The following is a 16,246-nucleotide window of genomic DNA, read 5'->3' on the forward strand; positions in this document are numbered from 1 at the left end:
TAATAAAATTATTTTTGTGGTGGTGTTAGAGTTCGCCTCCTTCAGTTCCCCCTTCCCCAACTCCGTCCACGGCCCGAATCATTAATTGGGATTGCGGCGCGCTGAGGCCGCCTCTCCCGGGTCCTCCGTCGCCGTGGCCTGATGCAGCACTGAGCACCCATGTCAGCCGGCCGCAACTTGAGGCTGCTGGGGCGGCTGCGGGGCCTGGGGTTCGGCCTGACCGCCGGCCGCGCTCTCGGCGCCAGGCTGCGCTGCGTCAGCGACCCGCTGCGCTCCGTGAGTGACAGCGGCTTCAGGCCCCCGGACACCTCACTATTCGTGCCTCTGCCGGCCAGGATCGAAGCGGGGCCCGAGGGCAACGTCGGCGCCGAGCTGAGCCACCGCCTGAACAAGAGTGAGTGAGGCCGGCAGGGGAAGCGCGGACAGGGTGAGCCTGGCCGGGTCGGGGCTCTTGCCTGCTGCGGCCTCGCAGTAGGAGAAATGGTCACGCGGCACGAGGGAGGGGAAATGATCCCGTTCAAGGGAGAAATATTGTGCAAAAGTGGGATAGTTCACCAATGCAGATCGATCTTTTGGTGGCTCTAGAGTAGTTTATGCTTAGGTTAGTCCAAGAAGATTCACGAACATGATACAAAGGTAGAGCATTCCTGAGAAACTTTTTGTGTCCTGTGACAGAGTATATAGATGTTTTTGGGTGTTAAATTTGGGAAAGGTTTATTAGAGTAGGTCACATACAAACACTTTAAAACGGATCTTATTTGAAATACTGTAGCTCTCCCCCATGCTAGATAGGTCGGGGCCTCAGAGCTTTTGCAAGAGCTTTGGAGACTGCTCAAGAGACTTCACTGATGTTGTTTATCAAAGGCAAAGGATGAAAGATCTTATCGGAGCAGCTTCTGCCTAGAGCTGTTCTACGAGGGTCATGCAAGGCTTTCAACCAGGCTTTCTCTCAGTCGGAGAGGGAGAGATCACTTCTACAATGTTACAGCCAGCAGAAGTAGCTGGGACTGGAACAGGACAAGCTGGTAAGCTTGTGGAAAGCCCCATTTTGGAAGACGACCTAGCCAGGGCCCTTATTGTTCATGCAAGAGGAGAGGACTGGCTGTCTTAATGTTTCAAGTGGAATAAAAGAAACAAAAAGGAACTCTGTGGTGACCTGGAGGAAAGAGGTCATCATCTGGGGAACCCTGATGGGGAAAGTTTCGTCGGCAAGACACTGGAGTGGCTGATTAAAAAGGAATCAGTTGTGGGTGTCCTGGAACAACAAATCTCTCTCTGAAGGCCGACAGGGGCACCATTTGCACCAAAGCCTGCTGAACTTTATGAGTGTTGGATTCTGTGCACATTGTGAGAATTGCTTGCCAATGGTGGGCTTGGAGGAGTGAAAGGTGGATTGGACTGTGAACCAAAGAACTTTTCTGAACTTAAACACACATTGCACACACGTGCGCTTGGAATTGAAAGGGGGTTGAGTTGGATTAGTCAGGCTAAGTTGGAGTGTGGTTCTGTTTTCATGTTTAAGAATGATTAGAGGCAATTTTTGTTTGAGAGGCCATTTGTCCTGGTGAATATCTGTTGCTGCTGGGTTTTGGGGTCCTCTGGGCTCGTAACAATACCAAAAGCAAGCACCCATTGACTACTATTGGAGGCAATTTTCATAAAAAGCAAAAACCTCACTATAATTTCTTCATAAAAGTGAACAGGTAAGCTTCATGTAAGCAAATTTTTGTAAAGCGGGGGTTACCTGTTCCTATTGGAGGTTGCAAACGTGTTTGTTCCAGTGTATTAGCGCTCCTTTTGATATTGGAATCGAATGCATGTCAATTACTGTCTTATAGATATACAATGGCTTCATTTCTTTCTTTCAGCTCTGCTATCCATTGAAGTTGTTTGACAGCTTCTGAAAATGTTGTTATTGCTTTTTAGATGATGCTCTCAAAGTTTTGAATAAATTTTACAAAAGAAAAGAAATGCAGAGACTGGGAAGCGAAAATGGCCTGGATGGTATGTGATAAAACCCAACTGATGTTTTCTCTGCTGTAATAAATGGCATATTTGAAGTAATGCAAATTTAGCCTTTTTTGTAAAGAATGAACAATAGTTTACTGTCTGGTCAAGATGTATTCTTAAACAATTTGTAAAATTTAATGTTTATAATCAGAGTTTTCAACAAAAAAATCAGGAGCTTCTACCCAACTTGACCACGCCAATCAGAATCAGGATTTATTGCCGAAAACAAATCATATAATTGTGTTTTGTGGCAGCATCATAGTGCAAACATTCAAATTATAACCATCTTACAACATTGCTATAAAAAAATAAAATAATAACAAAAGTGCGTTAAAAGGTAGGCAGTATCTTTGGTTCATTGATTATTCAGGAATCTGATGGCAGCAGGGTAGAAGCTGTCCTTGTGCCACTGAGTACTCGCCTTTAGGCTCCTGTACCTTTTCCCCGATGGTAGCAGAGTGAAGAGGACATGTCATGGGTGGTGGGGAGTCTTTGAGGATAGAGGCTGCTTTTTTAAGACAGCGCCTTGTAGATGTCCGCAATGGAGTGAAGTTTGGTACCTGTGATGTCAGAGGCCAAGTTAATAAGCATCTGGAGTTGGTACCTTCATACCAGGCAGTGATGCAACCAGCCAGAATGCTCTCCACTGTACACCTGTGGAAGTTTACAAGAGTCTTTAGTGACATACTGAACTGCCTCAGTCACCTCACAAAGTATAGGTGCTGGTGAGCCTTCTATGTGATGCATCAATGTGGAGGCTCCAGGACAGATCCTAGGAGATCTCCTTGGTTTTGCTGATGTTGAGCACAAGGTTGTTGTTGTTAAACCATTCAACAAGCTGATCTGTTTCCCTCCTGCACGCTTCCTCAATAACGTTTGTGATTCAGCCGAAAACTGTGGTGTCATCGGCAAATATGTAGATAGCATTGGAATTGTGCCTGGCCACACAGTCGTGGGTGTATAATGAGTAGAGCAGTGGGCTAAGCACCCATCTTTGGGGTGCACCTGTATTGATAATCAGTGAGAAGACAATGTTTCCAATTCATACTGACTGTGGTCTTCCAAAGAGAAAGTCAAAGATTCAGTTGCAAAGGAGGGTACAGAGGCCAGCACTGAGGGAATAATGGTAATGAAGGCCGAGCTGGAGTCTACGGAGCAGACATGTGTATAAATTGCTGTTTTCAAGGTGATTCAGAGCTGAGTGGAGACCCAGCGATATTGCATCTGCCGTGGAGCGATTGTGACGATAGGTGAATTGCAGTGGGTCCAGATCTTTACTTAGGTACATGTTATTTCTGTCCATGACCAGCCTCTCAAAGCATTTCATCATAGAAGTTAGTGTTACTGGGCAGTAGTCGTTGAGGCAGCCCACGCTACTCTTCTTGGGTAATGGGATGTTTGATGTCTTTTTGAAGTTGGTGGAAACCTCTGACTGCCACAATGAGAGGTTGAAAATGTCGGTGAACACTCTGGCTCATTGGTTGGCACAGATTTTCAGTACCCTGCCAGGTATGCCATCAGAGCCTGATGCCTTGCGAGGGTTCACTCTTTTGAATGATGTTTTGATGTTACTCTCCAAGACAGATATCACACGATTTTCAGTCTTTTTTGGGATTCTAGTTGGCCAAGTTTAGTTCTTCTTGAAGGGGGCATTGAAGGTGTTCAGCTCATTGGGTAATGAAGCTTCACAGACATCTATAGTGTTCACCCTCACTTTGTAGTTTGTAATGACCTGCACTCCCTGCCATAGCTGGTGTGCATCTGTCTCTGTCTCCAGCTTCTTGTGGAATTGCCACTTCGCTTCATTGATGGCTTTCTGCAGGTCTTGGACTTGTAAAGATCCCAATCCCTGGCCTCAACATCCTTGTTCGAGCCCTCCGCAGGTTGTGAATTCTCTGATTCATCTAGGACTTCTGGTTGGGGAACACCCAGTATGTGCGTCTGGGCACACACTTATCCATGCAGGTCTTGATGAAGTCAATGACACCTATAACATATTCACTCAAGTCTATGGATGATTTTTTGAATATGTTCCAGTCCACCAATTCAAAGCCGCCCTACAGATGCTCCATCGCCTCTCTCGACCATACTTTCACCGTCTTCATCACTAGTGCTGTGGTCTTCAGTCTCTGCTTGTATGCTGGGTGTAGAAGTACAGTCAGGTGATCAGACTTGCTGAAGTCCGGTCATGGTCTGGCTCGTTGTGCGTTTTTCATGGTGGTGGATCAGTGGTCAAGTGTGTTGGTTCCCCTGGTCTCACATGTGGCGTGTTGGTGGTAGTTTGTCAGAGACTTCTTCAGGAAGTCTCCCACAATGATGGGGAAAGCATCAGGATGTCCTGTCTCATGGCTGTTTATCACAGTGCTCAGTCCCTCCAGTGCCAGCCTAATGTTAGCCTGGGGTAGAATGTACACTGCGACCGGGATGATGGTGGTGAACTGCCTCGGCAGGTAGAATGGCCGGCACTTGATCGCCTGATGTTCCAGGTTGGGGGAACAGGACTGTCACATCTGTGCACCTCGATGAATTGATGATGACACAAAGGTCGCCTCTCCTGGTTTTTCCAGACACCGGTGTTCGATCATCACATTGGAGGTGCAGCGCTGTGCCTGGAATATCTGTGTTTAGACATGTTTCTGTAAAGCACATCATGCAGCACTCTCAGATGTCTCTCTGATGTTGAAGTCTGGCTTGGAGTTTATCAAGTTTGTTCTCCAAGGACTGTACGTTGGCCAGGAGGATGGTAGGGAGAGGAAGCCTCAGGGCCTAGCGTCTCAGATTGACCTGTAGCCCCTCTCTGCATCCACATGGTTGGATCTTCTTTACTTGGTTCATGGGCCCACTGCTGGAGTTGTTGTTGTTGTACCACCTGCTGGAGTTGTTGTTGTTGTACCACCTGCTGGAGTTGTTCGAAGGTCCCTCGGCCCAACTGAGATTGCCGTTTCTACCACTTCCAAGCAATCTTAGGACCTCCATGCTGTCGGGTAAGTTTGATTTTATGTTTCTTGTTTTTTGTTTGATTTTTAGGAGTTCTGAACGGGAATATCTGATTATTGCTGTCAGAACTGCTCACAAAGAGTCGCTGCTGTAAGGCACCGTTTGATGCCTAACTGAGCTAGACCCATTTCCCCATGTTTGACCCATATGGGTGGCATGGTGAGAGTAGCTATTGTCACAATGCTATGGCAGAACCAGTGTCCCGGGTTAGAATTTGGCGCTGTTTATGAGGAGCTTGTACTCCCCATGACCGGTGTGGGTTTTCTGTGGATGCTTGAGTTTCCTCCCACCCTTCAAAAGTGCATGGGGTTAGTGGTGTAATTGGGAGGTATGGGTTTCAAAGGTCAGAACAAACTTCCACCATGCTGTATCGTTCAAATTAAATTAAAACTCCTCTAAATCCTTCCTTATCCATATATCTATCTTTCTTTTTCTTTGGCTTGGCTTCGCGGACGAAGATTTATGGAGGGGGTAAAAAGTCCACGTCAGCTGCAGGCTCGTTTGTGGCTGACAAGTCCGATGCGGGACAGGCAGACACGATTGCAGCGGTTGCAAGGGAAAATTGGTTGGTTGGGGTTGGGTGTTGGGTTTTTCCTCCTTTGCCTTTTGTCAGTGAGGTGGGCTCTGCGGTCTTCTTCAAAGGAGGTTGCTGCCCGCCAAACTGTGAGGCGCCAAGATGCACGGTTTGAGGCATTATCAGCCCACTGGCGGTGGTCAATGTGGCAGGCACCAAGAGATTTCTTTAGGCAGTCCTTGTACCTTTTCTTTGGTGCACCTCTGTCACGGTGGCCAGTGGAGAGCTCGCCATATAACACGATATTGGGAAGGCGATGGTCCTCCATTCTGGAGACGTGACCCATCCAGCGCAGCTGGATCTTCAGCAGCGTGGACTCGATGCTGTCGACCTCTGCCATCTCGAGTACTTCGACGTTAGGGGTGTAAGCGCTCCAATGGATGTTGAGGATGGAGCGGAGACAACGCTGGTGGAAGCGTTCTAGGAGCCGTAGGTGGTGCCGGTAGAGGACCCATGATTCGGAGCCGAACAGGAGTGTGGGTATGACAACGGCTCTGTATACGCTTATCTTTGTGAGGTTTTTCAGTTGGTTGTTTTTCCAGACTCTTTTGTGTAGTCTTCCAAAGGCGCTATTTGCCTTGGCGAGTCTGTTGTCTATCTCATTGTCGATCCTTGCATCTGATGAAATGGTGCAGCCGAGATAGGTAAACTGGTTGACCGTTTTGAGTTTTGTGTGCCCGATGGAGATGTGGGGGGGCTGGTAGTCATGGTGGGGAGCTGGCTGATGGAGGACCTCAGTTTTCTTCAGGCTGACTTCCAGGCCAAACATTTTGGCAGTTTCCGCAAAGCAGGACGTCAAGCGCTGAAGAGCTGGCTCTGAATGGGCAACTAAAGCGGCATCATCTGCAAAGAGTAGTTCACGGACAAGTTTCTCTTGTGTCTTGGTGTGAGCTTGCATGTGCCTCAGATTGAAGAGACTGCCATCCGTGCGGTACCGGATGTAAACAGCGTCTTCATTGTTGGGGTCTTTCATGGCTTGGTTCAGCATCATGCTGAAGAAGATTGAAAAGAGGGTTGGTGCGAGAATACAGCCTTGCTTCACGCCATTGTTAATGGAGAAGGGTTCAGAGAGCTCATTTCTGTATCTGACCCGACACTCTTGACACTCAGAACACTTCCAATCTCTTTTCAGTGCCAACCGCTCAGTCCAAGATTCCGCCCTGCTCCAGCTCCCTCAACAGCCCCTAAGGCTAGAGCTGGATGAGGTTCCCACCCTGGATGAAACATATAAGGCAATCGAACAACTGAAAAGTGGCAAAGCAGCAGGTATGGATGGAATCCCCCCAGAAGTCTGGAAGGCTGGCGGCAAAACTCTGCATGCCAAACTGCATGAGTTTTTCAAGCTTTGTTGGGACCAAGGTAAACTGCCTCAGGATCTTCGTGATGCCACCATCATCACCCTGTACAAAAACAAAGGCGAGAAATCAGACTGCTCAAACTACAGGGGAATCACGTTGCTCTCCATTGCAGGCAAAATCTTCGCTAGGATTCTACTAAATAGAATAATACCTAGTGTCGCCAAGAATATTCTCCCAGAATCACAGTGCGGCTTTCGCGCAAACAGAGGAACCACTGACATGGTCTTTGCCCTCAGACAGCTCCAAGAAAAGTGCAGAGAACAAAACAAAGGACTCTACATCACCTTTGTTGACCTCACCAAAGCCTTCGACACCGTGAGCAGGAAAGGGCTTTGGCAAATACTAGAGCGCATCGGATATCCCCCAAAGTTCCTCAACATGATTATCCAACTGCACGAAAACCAACAAGGTCGGGATATATCTATCTAAATTTCTTTTAAATATTTTAATTGTAACTGCCTCTACAGCTTCTTCTGGCAACTTGTTCCTTGTATGCACCACTTTCTGTGTGAAACATTTGAACCTCGGGACCCTTTTAAAGCTTTTCCTTCCTATGTTAAACGTGTTCCCAGCACCTTGGGGAAAAGACTGAGCATTCAGTTTATCAGGTCAGTTCACAGGGAGAACAGGACATGGCTGGTGGGCTACAGCAGTGCTACAAGTCTGCTTTGAGTCCACGGACTGAAGCTGTTTCAAGGAGGTGGCCACCTACAACGGTCATGTAAACATAGAGGAGCCCACGAGCTCAGCGACTGGCTATATCAGCAAGTGCACTGAGGATGTTACAGAGATCAAATGTTTTACAACCAGGGCTAACTAGTAACCATGGTTGGATGCAGAGGTCCGGGCCCTTCTCAGAGCTCATGATGCTGCCTTCAGGGCAGGGGATAGCATGGCACTAAGATAGTCAGGGCTGAACTCACCTGTGGTCTATATGATTCTGGTGTTAGTGGATCCTTCCCCATCTTTAGTATGACTGCAATTATTGCTGTGTTACATGAATCTGGCAAGTTTTGTGTTTCTTCTATCTGATTCATTACTTCCAGGAGAGGAGAAATTAATAACTCTTTGAATGTTTTATAAAATTCTATTGGAAATCCATCCTCTCCTGGTGTTTTATTGTTCGGTAGCTTTTTTAATATATCCTGTACTTCCTCTATTTCAAGTAGTTTTATTAGTTTGTTTTGTTCCTCTTGCAATTTCGGCAGTTCAATTTTAGCTAAAAATTCCTCTATTTTATCATCTTTCCCCTCATTCTCGGTTTGATACAATTGTTCATAAAATTCCTTAAAATTTTCATTAATCACTGTTGGATTATATGTAATTTGTTTGTCCTTTTTCCTTGATGCCTGTATCGTTCTTTTAGTTTATTCTGTTTTAAGTTGCCAGGCTAATATTTTGTGTTTTTTTTCCTCCCAGTTCGTAATACTTTTCGTAATACTCGTAATACTTTTTCATTATGTTCTTCTCCACCTTGTACATTTGTAATATTTCGTATTTAATTTTTTTGTCCGCCAGTTCTCTCCTTTTCGTTATATCATCCCTTTTTACTAATTCCTTTTCTGTACTTACTATCTCCCTTTCCAACTTCTCTATTTCCCGATTGTAATCCTTTTTCATCTTAGTCACATAACTTATTATCTGCCCTCTAATGAAGGCTTTCATTGTGTCCCATAATATAAATTTGTCTTTCACTGATCCTGTGTTTATTTCAAAATATGTTTTAATTTGGCATTCAATAAACTCCTTAAATTCCTGTCTTTTAAGTAGAATGGAGTTTATCCTCCATCTATATGTTCTTGGTGGGATGTCCTCCAGTTTTATTGCTAATAATAGGGGTGAATGATCTGATAGTAGTCTAGCTTTATATTCAGTTTTCCTAGCTCTCCCTTAAATATGGGCTGACAACAAAAACATATCAATCCTTGAGTAAGTTTTAAGCCTACTCGAATAATATGAAAATTCCTTCTCTCTTGGGTGTTGCCTCGATAAATTTCATTTCCTGCATTGATTTAACCATAAATTTGGCTACTTTATTTTTTTTAACTTGTCTTTTGTCCATTTTTATCTAACATTAGGTCCAAATTAAGGTTAAAATCCCCTCCTATCAATATATTTCCTTGAGTGTTTGCAATCTTCAAAAAAATATCCTGCATAAACTTTTGATCCTCCTCGTTAGGTGTGTATATATTGAGCAAATTCCAAAATTCTGAGTATATCTGACACTTTATCATTGCATACCTCCCTGCTGGATATATTATTTCCTCCTCTATTTTGATTGGTACATTTTTGTTAACTAGTATGGCTACCTCTCTAGCTTTTGAATTATAGGATGCTGCCGTTACGTGTCCTACCTAGTCTCACTTTAGTTTGTTATGTTCTACTTCAGTTAGATGCGTTTCCTGCATAAATGCTATATCTATGTTTTCCTTCTTCAATAAATTTAGTAGCCTCTTCCTTTTAATTTGGTTATATATTCCATTAATGTTTATTGTCATATAGTTCAACATCTTATATCTTGTATACATCTCTTTTCCACTTCTTTGCCACCTCCATCTTCCTTTTCCCCATTTTCATCTCTTAATTTTTCTCTTATTTCACTTAATATACGACAACACATTTAAGACATAAAGTACCCCCGCAGTTCCCACATTCACTAATGCCTTAACTCCAAAAGTTCCCCCTCTCTGAGTTGCCCCATACCCCTTGCCGGGCAACCACAACTCCCCTTTTCATTTGGGTTGCAATCTTGTTCGCAGCGTCAACTGATTTTTGAAGTGACAGTTATTCCCCCTCTACCGCGCCCTCTCCAGAAAACACTTTTTTTAAACACATATTACAAAGCTCTCTCTTTTTTTCCCCCTTACTCCCTTCCTTCCCTTCTCTTTTCCCTCTTTAGTTCTTTACATATACATTGTTTTTACATCTTTATATATACTTTATCGCCGTTTTTCTTTCGTTACATCTCTTCTTCTCCTGTCCTGCAAACGTTCTGTGAATTCTTGCGCTTTCTCTGGATCCGAGAACAGTCTGTTTTGCTCCCCACGCATAAATATTTTAAGCACGGCTGGATGTCTTGATATGAATTTGTAACCTTTTTTCCATAAAGTTGATTTTGCTGTATTAAATTCCTTCCTTCTCTTTAAGAGTTAAAAATTTATGTCTGGGTAAAAAAATAATTTTTGACCCTTGTATTCCAATGGTTTATTATCTTCTCTAATTTTATTCCTTGCCCGTTCCGGTATATTTTCTCTTGTCGTATATCTCAAAAATTTTACTAAGATGTATCTTGGTTTTTGATGTGCCTGTGGTTTTGGATCTAATGCTCTGTGTGCCCTTTCTATTTCCATTTCTTCCTGGATTTCTGTCGTTCCCAGGACCTTTGGGATCCATCCTTTTATAAATTCCTTCATGTCTGTGCCTTTTTCACCCTCCTTCAGACCCACTATTTTTATGTTGTTTCACCTACTATAATTTTCCAACATATCAATTTTCTGAGATAACAACTCGCATCTCTTTAATTTTTTTGTCACTTTCTTCCAATTTTTCTCTTAAGTAATTCACTTCCATTTCTACAGCCGTTTCCCGCTCTTCCACACTCTCTACTCTCTTCCCTATTTCTGTCATTACCAGTTCTAACCTTTGCATTTTATCTTCTGTTCTTTTCATTTTTCTTTTAATTGCATTAAACTCTAATGACAACCATTCTTTTAGTGATCGTATTTGTTCCTCAAAAAAGACTATCTATATTCTGTTCATCAGTTTAACCTTTTATTTCTCTTTGAGAGCCCTGGTGTCGGGCGTCTCTCAGCTGCTTGGTCTGACAGCCCGCTCCTCTGTTGAGGCCCCCCTCCCGACTTTTGTTTGGCTCCAAGAGCCATTTTTGAGGTGTACCGGCTGGTGGGTCACGACTCTGTAGGGCAGGTACTGACCTTGAGGGTCGGGCACTCCTCGTCACCACAGCGTCCTGTTCCTTCCTGCAAGTAAGGCCTTCTTCCTTCAGCGACTTTTTCAACTTTTTTTCCAGCTTTTGTTACTTTCTCCTTCTTGGAAGCTATCTTCTTTCTCTTCTCTGGATCTTTATCTTTCATTTCTTATATTCTATTTTTGTTATGCTTTGTTTTTTCCTAACTTTTCCTATCTTCTTGGAGAGGGCTGATTTTCAAGGTGTACCCACACAAGGCAGGGACCAGACAACGTACCTACTCGGGTACTGAAGGACTGAGCAGACCAATTGACGGAAGTCTTCACGGACATCTTCAACACCTCACTGCAGCAATCCATTGTTCCCGCAGGGAACAGCCACCATCATCCCGGTATGCAAGAGGGTGATAATAACAAGTTTCAATGCTGACCTTCACCATTATGAAATGCTTTGAGTGTCTGGTGATGGAACACATCAAAGCGCACCTCCCAGGGACATTGGATCCATTTCATTTTGCCTGTAAAGGAAACTGTTACACAGACAATGCTATAGCCTTGTCGCTTCGCTCCGTCCTGGCCCACCTGGAGAATGATGCCTTATACGTTTGTTGACTTCAGCTTGGTGTTCAATATGATAATTCCCCAGAAACTAGTGGAGTAGCTGTCCTTGCAGGGACTCAACACCCCTCTCTACAACTGTATCCTACACTTCCTAACGGAAATACCACATTCTGTTTTAGTAGCAGAACATCAAGCAACGTCACGCTGAGCACTAGTACACCTCAGGGCTTTGTGCTCTGCCCACTCCTGTCACCCTACTGAGCCATGACTGCACTGCCACATCCAGCTCCAACAGTATCAAGTTTGCAGATGACACAACAGTAGTTGGACTCATCAGCCACTATGATGAGAGGAGAAGAGGTGGAAAGCCTCGTGAAATGGTGTGAGAATAACAACCCGAATCTCAACCTGGACAAAATGAAGGAGATGATCATGGACTTCAGGAGAACCAGGAATGACCACTGTCCACTACACATCAACATTTCTCTAGTAGAGAGAGTGGAGAGCACCAAGTTCCTTGGAGTTCACTTAATTAGTGACCTATCGTGGACACTTAACGTCTTCTCATGTCAGGAAGGTACAACAGCAACTGCACTTCCAGAGAAGACTGAAGCGGGAAAGGCTACCGGCCACCATTATGTCAATCTTCTATAGGAACTCTATCTAGAGCGTCCTGGCCAGCTGCATCACAGTGTAGTACGGTTGCTGCAGGGAAATGGATTGGAGGTCAATCGACAGGACCATAAGAGTGGCAGAGAGGTTCACTGAAGTCTCCCTCCCCCCCTCATCGACGTGATAATTGTCTGAAGAGGGTGCGCAAAATCATTCCACCCTGCACACAGCATCTTTCAGTTGCTCTCCACAGGCAGTGAGAATGACAAACGACCAAAGGAACTGCTCACACTAACCATCTGAGGTCCTTTGTACTAAGTAATATTTATTTATTTATATGGATATATTAGTCCTTCATGTGTATTATTTGTCTCTAGATGTGTTATGTCTGGGTGTGTGACTGCATGTTTTTGCACTGAGGACCAGAGAATGCTGCTTTGTTGGGTTGTACTTGTAAAATCAGATGATAATAAACTTGACTTATCTATACCCCTCATGATTTTGTACATATTTTACAAGGTCACTCCTCAGCATCTTGCACTCTAGGGAACAAAGTTCCAGCTGTACCAGTTTCTCCATGTTACTAAGCCCTTCAGTCCAAGTAACCTCTTTGAGAATCTTTTGCATCCTGACCAGTTTAGTGACATCATTCCTAAAGTTGGGCCACCAGTTACTGTGCACAGTACTCCAAAAGTGGCCTTACCAATATCAGGTGCAGCTCTTGTATTCACTGCCCTGATAGATGAAGACAAACATGATAAATGTTTTCTTTTCCACTCTGTCTACCTGTGTTTCCTTTACTGGGAACTATATATTTGTACCCCGAGATCTCTGTTCTGCAATGTTCCCTGGGTGTTGTCTAAGGCCACCCAAGGGCCTGAAATGAACTGACCCCCTCTGTCTGAGGTGGCTGATGAGTCCAACTACTGTTGTGTCATCTGCAAATGCTCTGGAATCCCAAACTGTGCTACCCAGGTATTCAGTAGGGCTCTGGCGCATGCTTCTGTGGAAGTTTCTGCTAGGGGAACTGCTTCCGGTCATTTAGTCAGACAGTCCATCATCGTCAAGAGGTATCGTGCTCTTCTTGATATTGGTAGGGGATCCACATTATCAATGTGCACATGGCTGAACCTTCGTTGGGCAGGCTCAAAAGACTGGGTAAGAGGGGGGTGCTTTGATGTGCGTCTGTACTTATGATGTCTGGCACTGTGTTGAAGTCCTGGCTCACTGACCTCTGCGGAGACCGTGCCAAACCTATCTGCTGGCCACCATCTTGATTGTGGTTCTCATGGCTAAGTGTGCCAGATTGTGGACCGCATTGAAAACCTGTTTTCTTCATGCTGCCAGCACTATAGGTTGAGGTCTTCCAGTCAAGGTGTGGTACAGAAATGCCTTTTTCCCTGGGCCAATGCATTCATCCTCTAGCTGGAGACCGGTTATTGCAGTCCTGAATGCAGGGATGTCAGGGTCTAATGGTTGTGCCTCTGCCAGGGCTGCGTAGTCTATTCCTGGGGCTGGGGTTTGTATTGTCAGTATGGATGGCCGTGATCGGCTACCACGTTTGTGCTTGATGTCTGTGGAGAAATCTGATATATAGGACAGGTGCCTTTGTTGCCTGGCCAACCATGGGCCTGGTAATTTGTTGAAAGTGACATTAGGAACTGTCTGCCCTCCAGGAAGTACCTGAAGTATTGGACTGCCAGGTATAATGCCAGGAGCTCGTGATTAAAGGCAGTGTACTTGAGCTCAGTTCGTCAAAGGTGCCTGCTGAAGAACGTAGAGGCTGCCATTGTTGGTTGACCAGCTGCTCAAGTACTTCCCTGACCGCAATGTTGGCATCCACTGTGAGGGTGGTCAGGGCATCTTTGGTTTTCTGGAAAGCCTCTGATGCTTGCTGAGTCCATTCGAATTCTCTTTTGACCTGCTTTAAGGGAGAATAAAGGTTGCATGATGTGGGCCACCGCTGATATGAAGCGGTGATAAAAGTTAACCATTCTGGCGAACTCTTGAAGGTCTTTTACTGAAGTTGGCTTTGCAAAAGACTGGATGGCCTCCACCTTTTCAGGCATTTTTATGTATTCTGTGTCCAAGGAAATTGATTTCCTCTTGCCTGAATTCGCACTTGGCTAGGTTGATTGTCAAACCAAATGTGCTCAGGTGGGTGCACAGTTGCCTTATGTGGGCACGGTTGCGGCTGGCTATCAAAATATCATCTAAGTATGTTAACGTAAACTTGAGGTCCCACCCACTGTGTCCATCAGTCTTTGGAAGGTTTGGGCAGCGTTTTTCAGTCCGAGAGGCATTCTATTAAACTTGAACAGTCCAAAAGGAATGATGATTGTGGTTTTGGCCATGTCCTCTGGGTGGACCGTTATCTGGTGCTAGCCCCCAATGAGGTCCACCTTTGAGAAGATCCATGCCCCTTGCACCTGGATGTGGTGCACTGGATATCTGCCGTCGTGGTGGCCTTGTTGAGGCGGTGGTAATCCCCGCAAGGTCTTCAACCCTCGCTGTCTTGGGCACCATGTGGAGTGAGGAGGCCCAGGGGCTGTTGGAGCGCTGTATGATGCCGAGCTCTTCTATTTTTCGAAACTTCTCCTTTGCGAGGTTGAGTTTTTTGGGGGGAAGGTGGCGTACCCTGGTATGAAAGGGTGGGCCCTCCATGAGGATGTGGTGCCGCACTCCATCCTTAGGTTCTGCTGAGGTGAAGTGAGGCATTGTGATGGAAGGGAATTCAGTCACAATCCGAGCGAACTCAGTGCCAGTTACTGAATTTAGGTGGGGGGGCGTTAAGCTTAGTTCCCTCAAGGGAGAGGGTCTCAAAAGTTTTGGCATACACCAATCTATGCCCCTTGATATCCACCAATAGGGAGTGTGCCCTGAGGAAATCTGCCCCCAGGAGAGGCTGTCATACAGTCACCAGTGTGAATTTCCAGGTGAATCGGTGGTTCCTGAAGCGGAGGGGTATGATGCAGGTGCTGAATGTTCAAATTGTTGGATTCCCTCAGGCCCTGGCTCACACTTCCATTATGGGTATCGGACAGTAACCTTGGCCCGTGTCAACCTGGAACTGATGGCCTGACAAGGAGTCCTGAATGTACAGGAGCCAATGATGGTTGGCTCTGGCGTTTCCCTTGGATGCGCAGGGGGAGCGGCATCGATGGGCCTTGGAACCCCACTGTTGATGATAGAAACATTATTGCTCACCGGTGGCATCCGCTGGCCATTTGGTTAGCTGTCTTGTGGCTCATTGTAGCTGGGGTGTGGTAACTTGCTCCAACATTCTGTATGAGTCCCTTTTCACCATCCAGTCCATCTGCTTAGGCAGCTACCTTTCTGAGGATGCTGAAGTCCTCCTCCACAATCAGCACCCGAATGTCCTCCGACAGTCGCCTTAGAAAAATCTGCTCAAAGAGCAGGCAAGTGTGCCTATTGGTTAAAATGAGCATGTTGCTCATGAGGGAAGAAGGGGCCCTGTCCCCCAAGCCATCCACGTGCAACAATCAGGCTGCCCATTTGCGCTTCAAGAGCCCAAAGTGCGGTTTAATCGCTCTTTGAGAGCCACATACTTCCCTTGCTCTCGAAGGAGCTGGAAGAAATCGATGATCCTGGCTGCCATCTCTTACTCGAGGGAGCTCACGACGTAGCAGTAACGCGTGGCGTTGGCGGTGATGTGTCGAATGGTGCCTTGGCCTGTTGAACCACACCTGTGATTGTGATATCCAGAAGGTCAGAAGCTTCAATGAAGTCGCGTTGATTTATTGGGTCATTTGCTCTGCCTTTTTTGTGTGTTTATTTAATATTTCTCTGTGAACTACTACAATAACAATATGTACATTCATCATTAAAATATACACAGTGACATTTTTCCCCTTTTTCCTACCACCCTCCCCACCCCCATAACAAAGTAAAAGAAAAATAAGAAAAATAAATGAACAATAAAAGAATACAAAAGAAAAAGAAGTCATATAGTCTTCAATTTTACATTTAAGTATTTTTATATTATTTGCTCTGCCTTTTATAGGCCGGTTGAGCCTGGCTGCTATGTCACTGATTGGTGGCTTTACAATCTGCCGATTGCTGATTGGTCTGTTTCCTCCATTGCCATTGTGGCCTATGGAAGAAGGCTGCAGAACAGGCCGCGGGTCGCTATACAAGGCAAATTTACTGTGTAAATCTTGTCCTGGTTTAGTTTACCAAAATGCAAATA

The 16,246-nt window shown here is 45.3% G+C and overlaps 1 protein-coding gene across 3 annotated transcripts in view; it reads left to right on the forward strand.

Annotated features, from left to right (window-relative positions):
* The window catches only part of supv3l1 (SUV3-like helicase), a 58,125-nt gene continuing 41,879 nt past the window's right edge, over window positions 1-16,246 (forward strand). Inside the window, exons 1-2 of one of the 3 annotated variants that reach the window (XM_069900854.1) lie at window positions 1-394; window positions 1,927-2,004. In XM_069900854.1, coding sequence (XP_069756955.1) covers window positions 160-394; window positions 1,927-2,004 — 313 coding nt within the window. In that variant the 5' untranslated portion in view covers window positions 1-159. Of the gene's footprint in view, window positions 428-1,926; window positions 2,005-16,246 lie in introns of all 3 variants that reach the window. The other 2 variants (XM_069900853.1, XM_069900855.1) reach the window with 2 other exon arrangements.

The sequence above is a fragment of the Narcine bancroftii genome, chromosome 10 (assembly GCF_036971445.1).
Source record: "Narcine bancroftii isolate sNarBan1 chromosome 10, sNarBan1.hap1, whole genome shotgun sequence".
NCBI classification, from domain to species: domain Eukaryota; kingdom Metazoa; phylum Chordata; class Chondrichthyes; order Torpediniformes; family Narcinidae; genus Narcine; species Narcine bancroftii.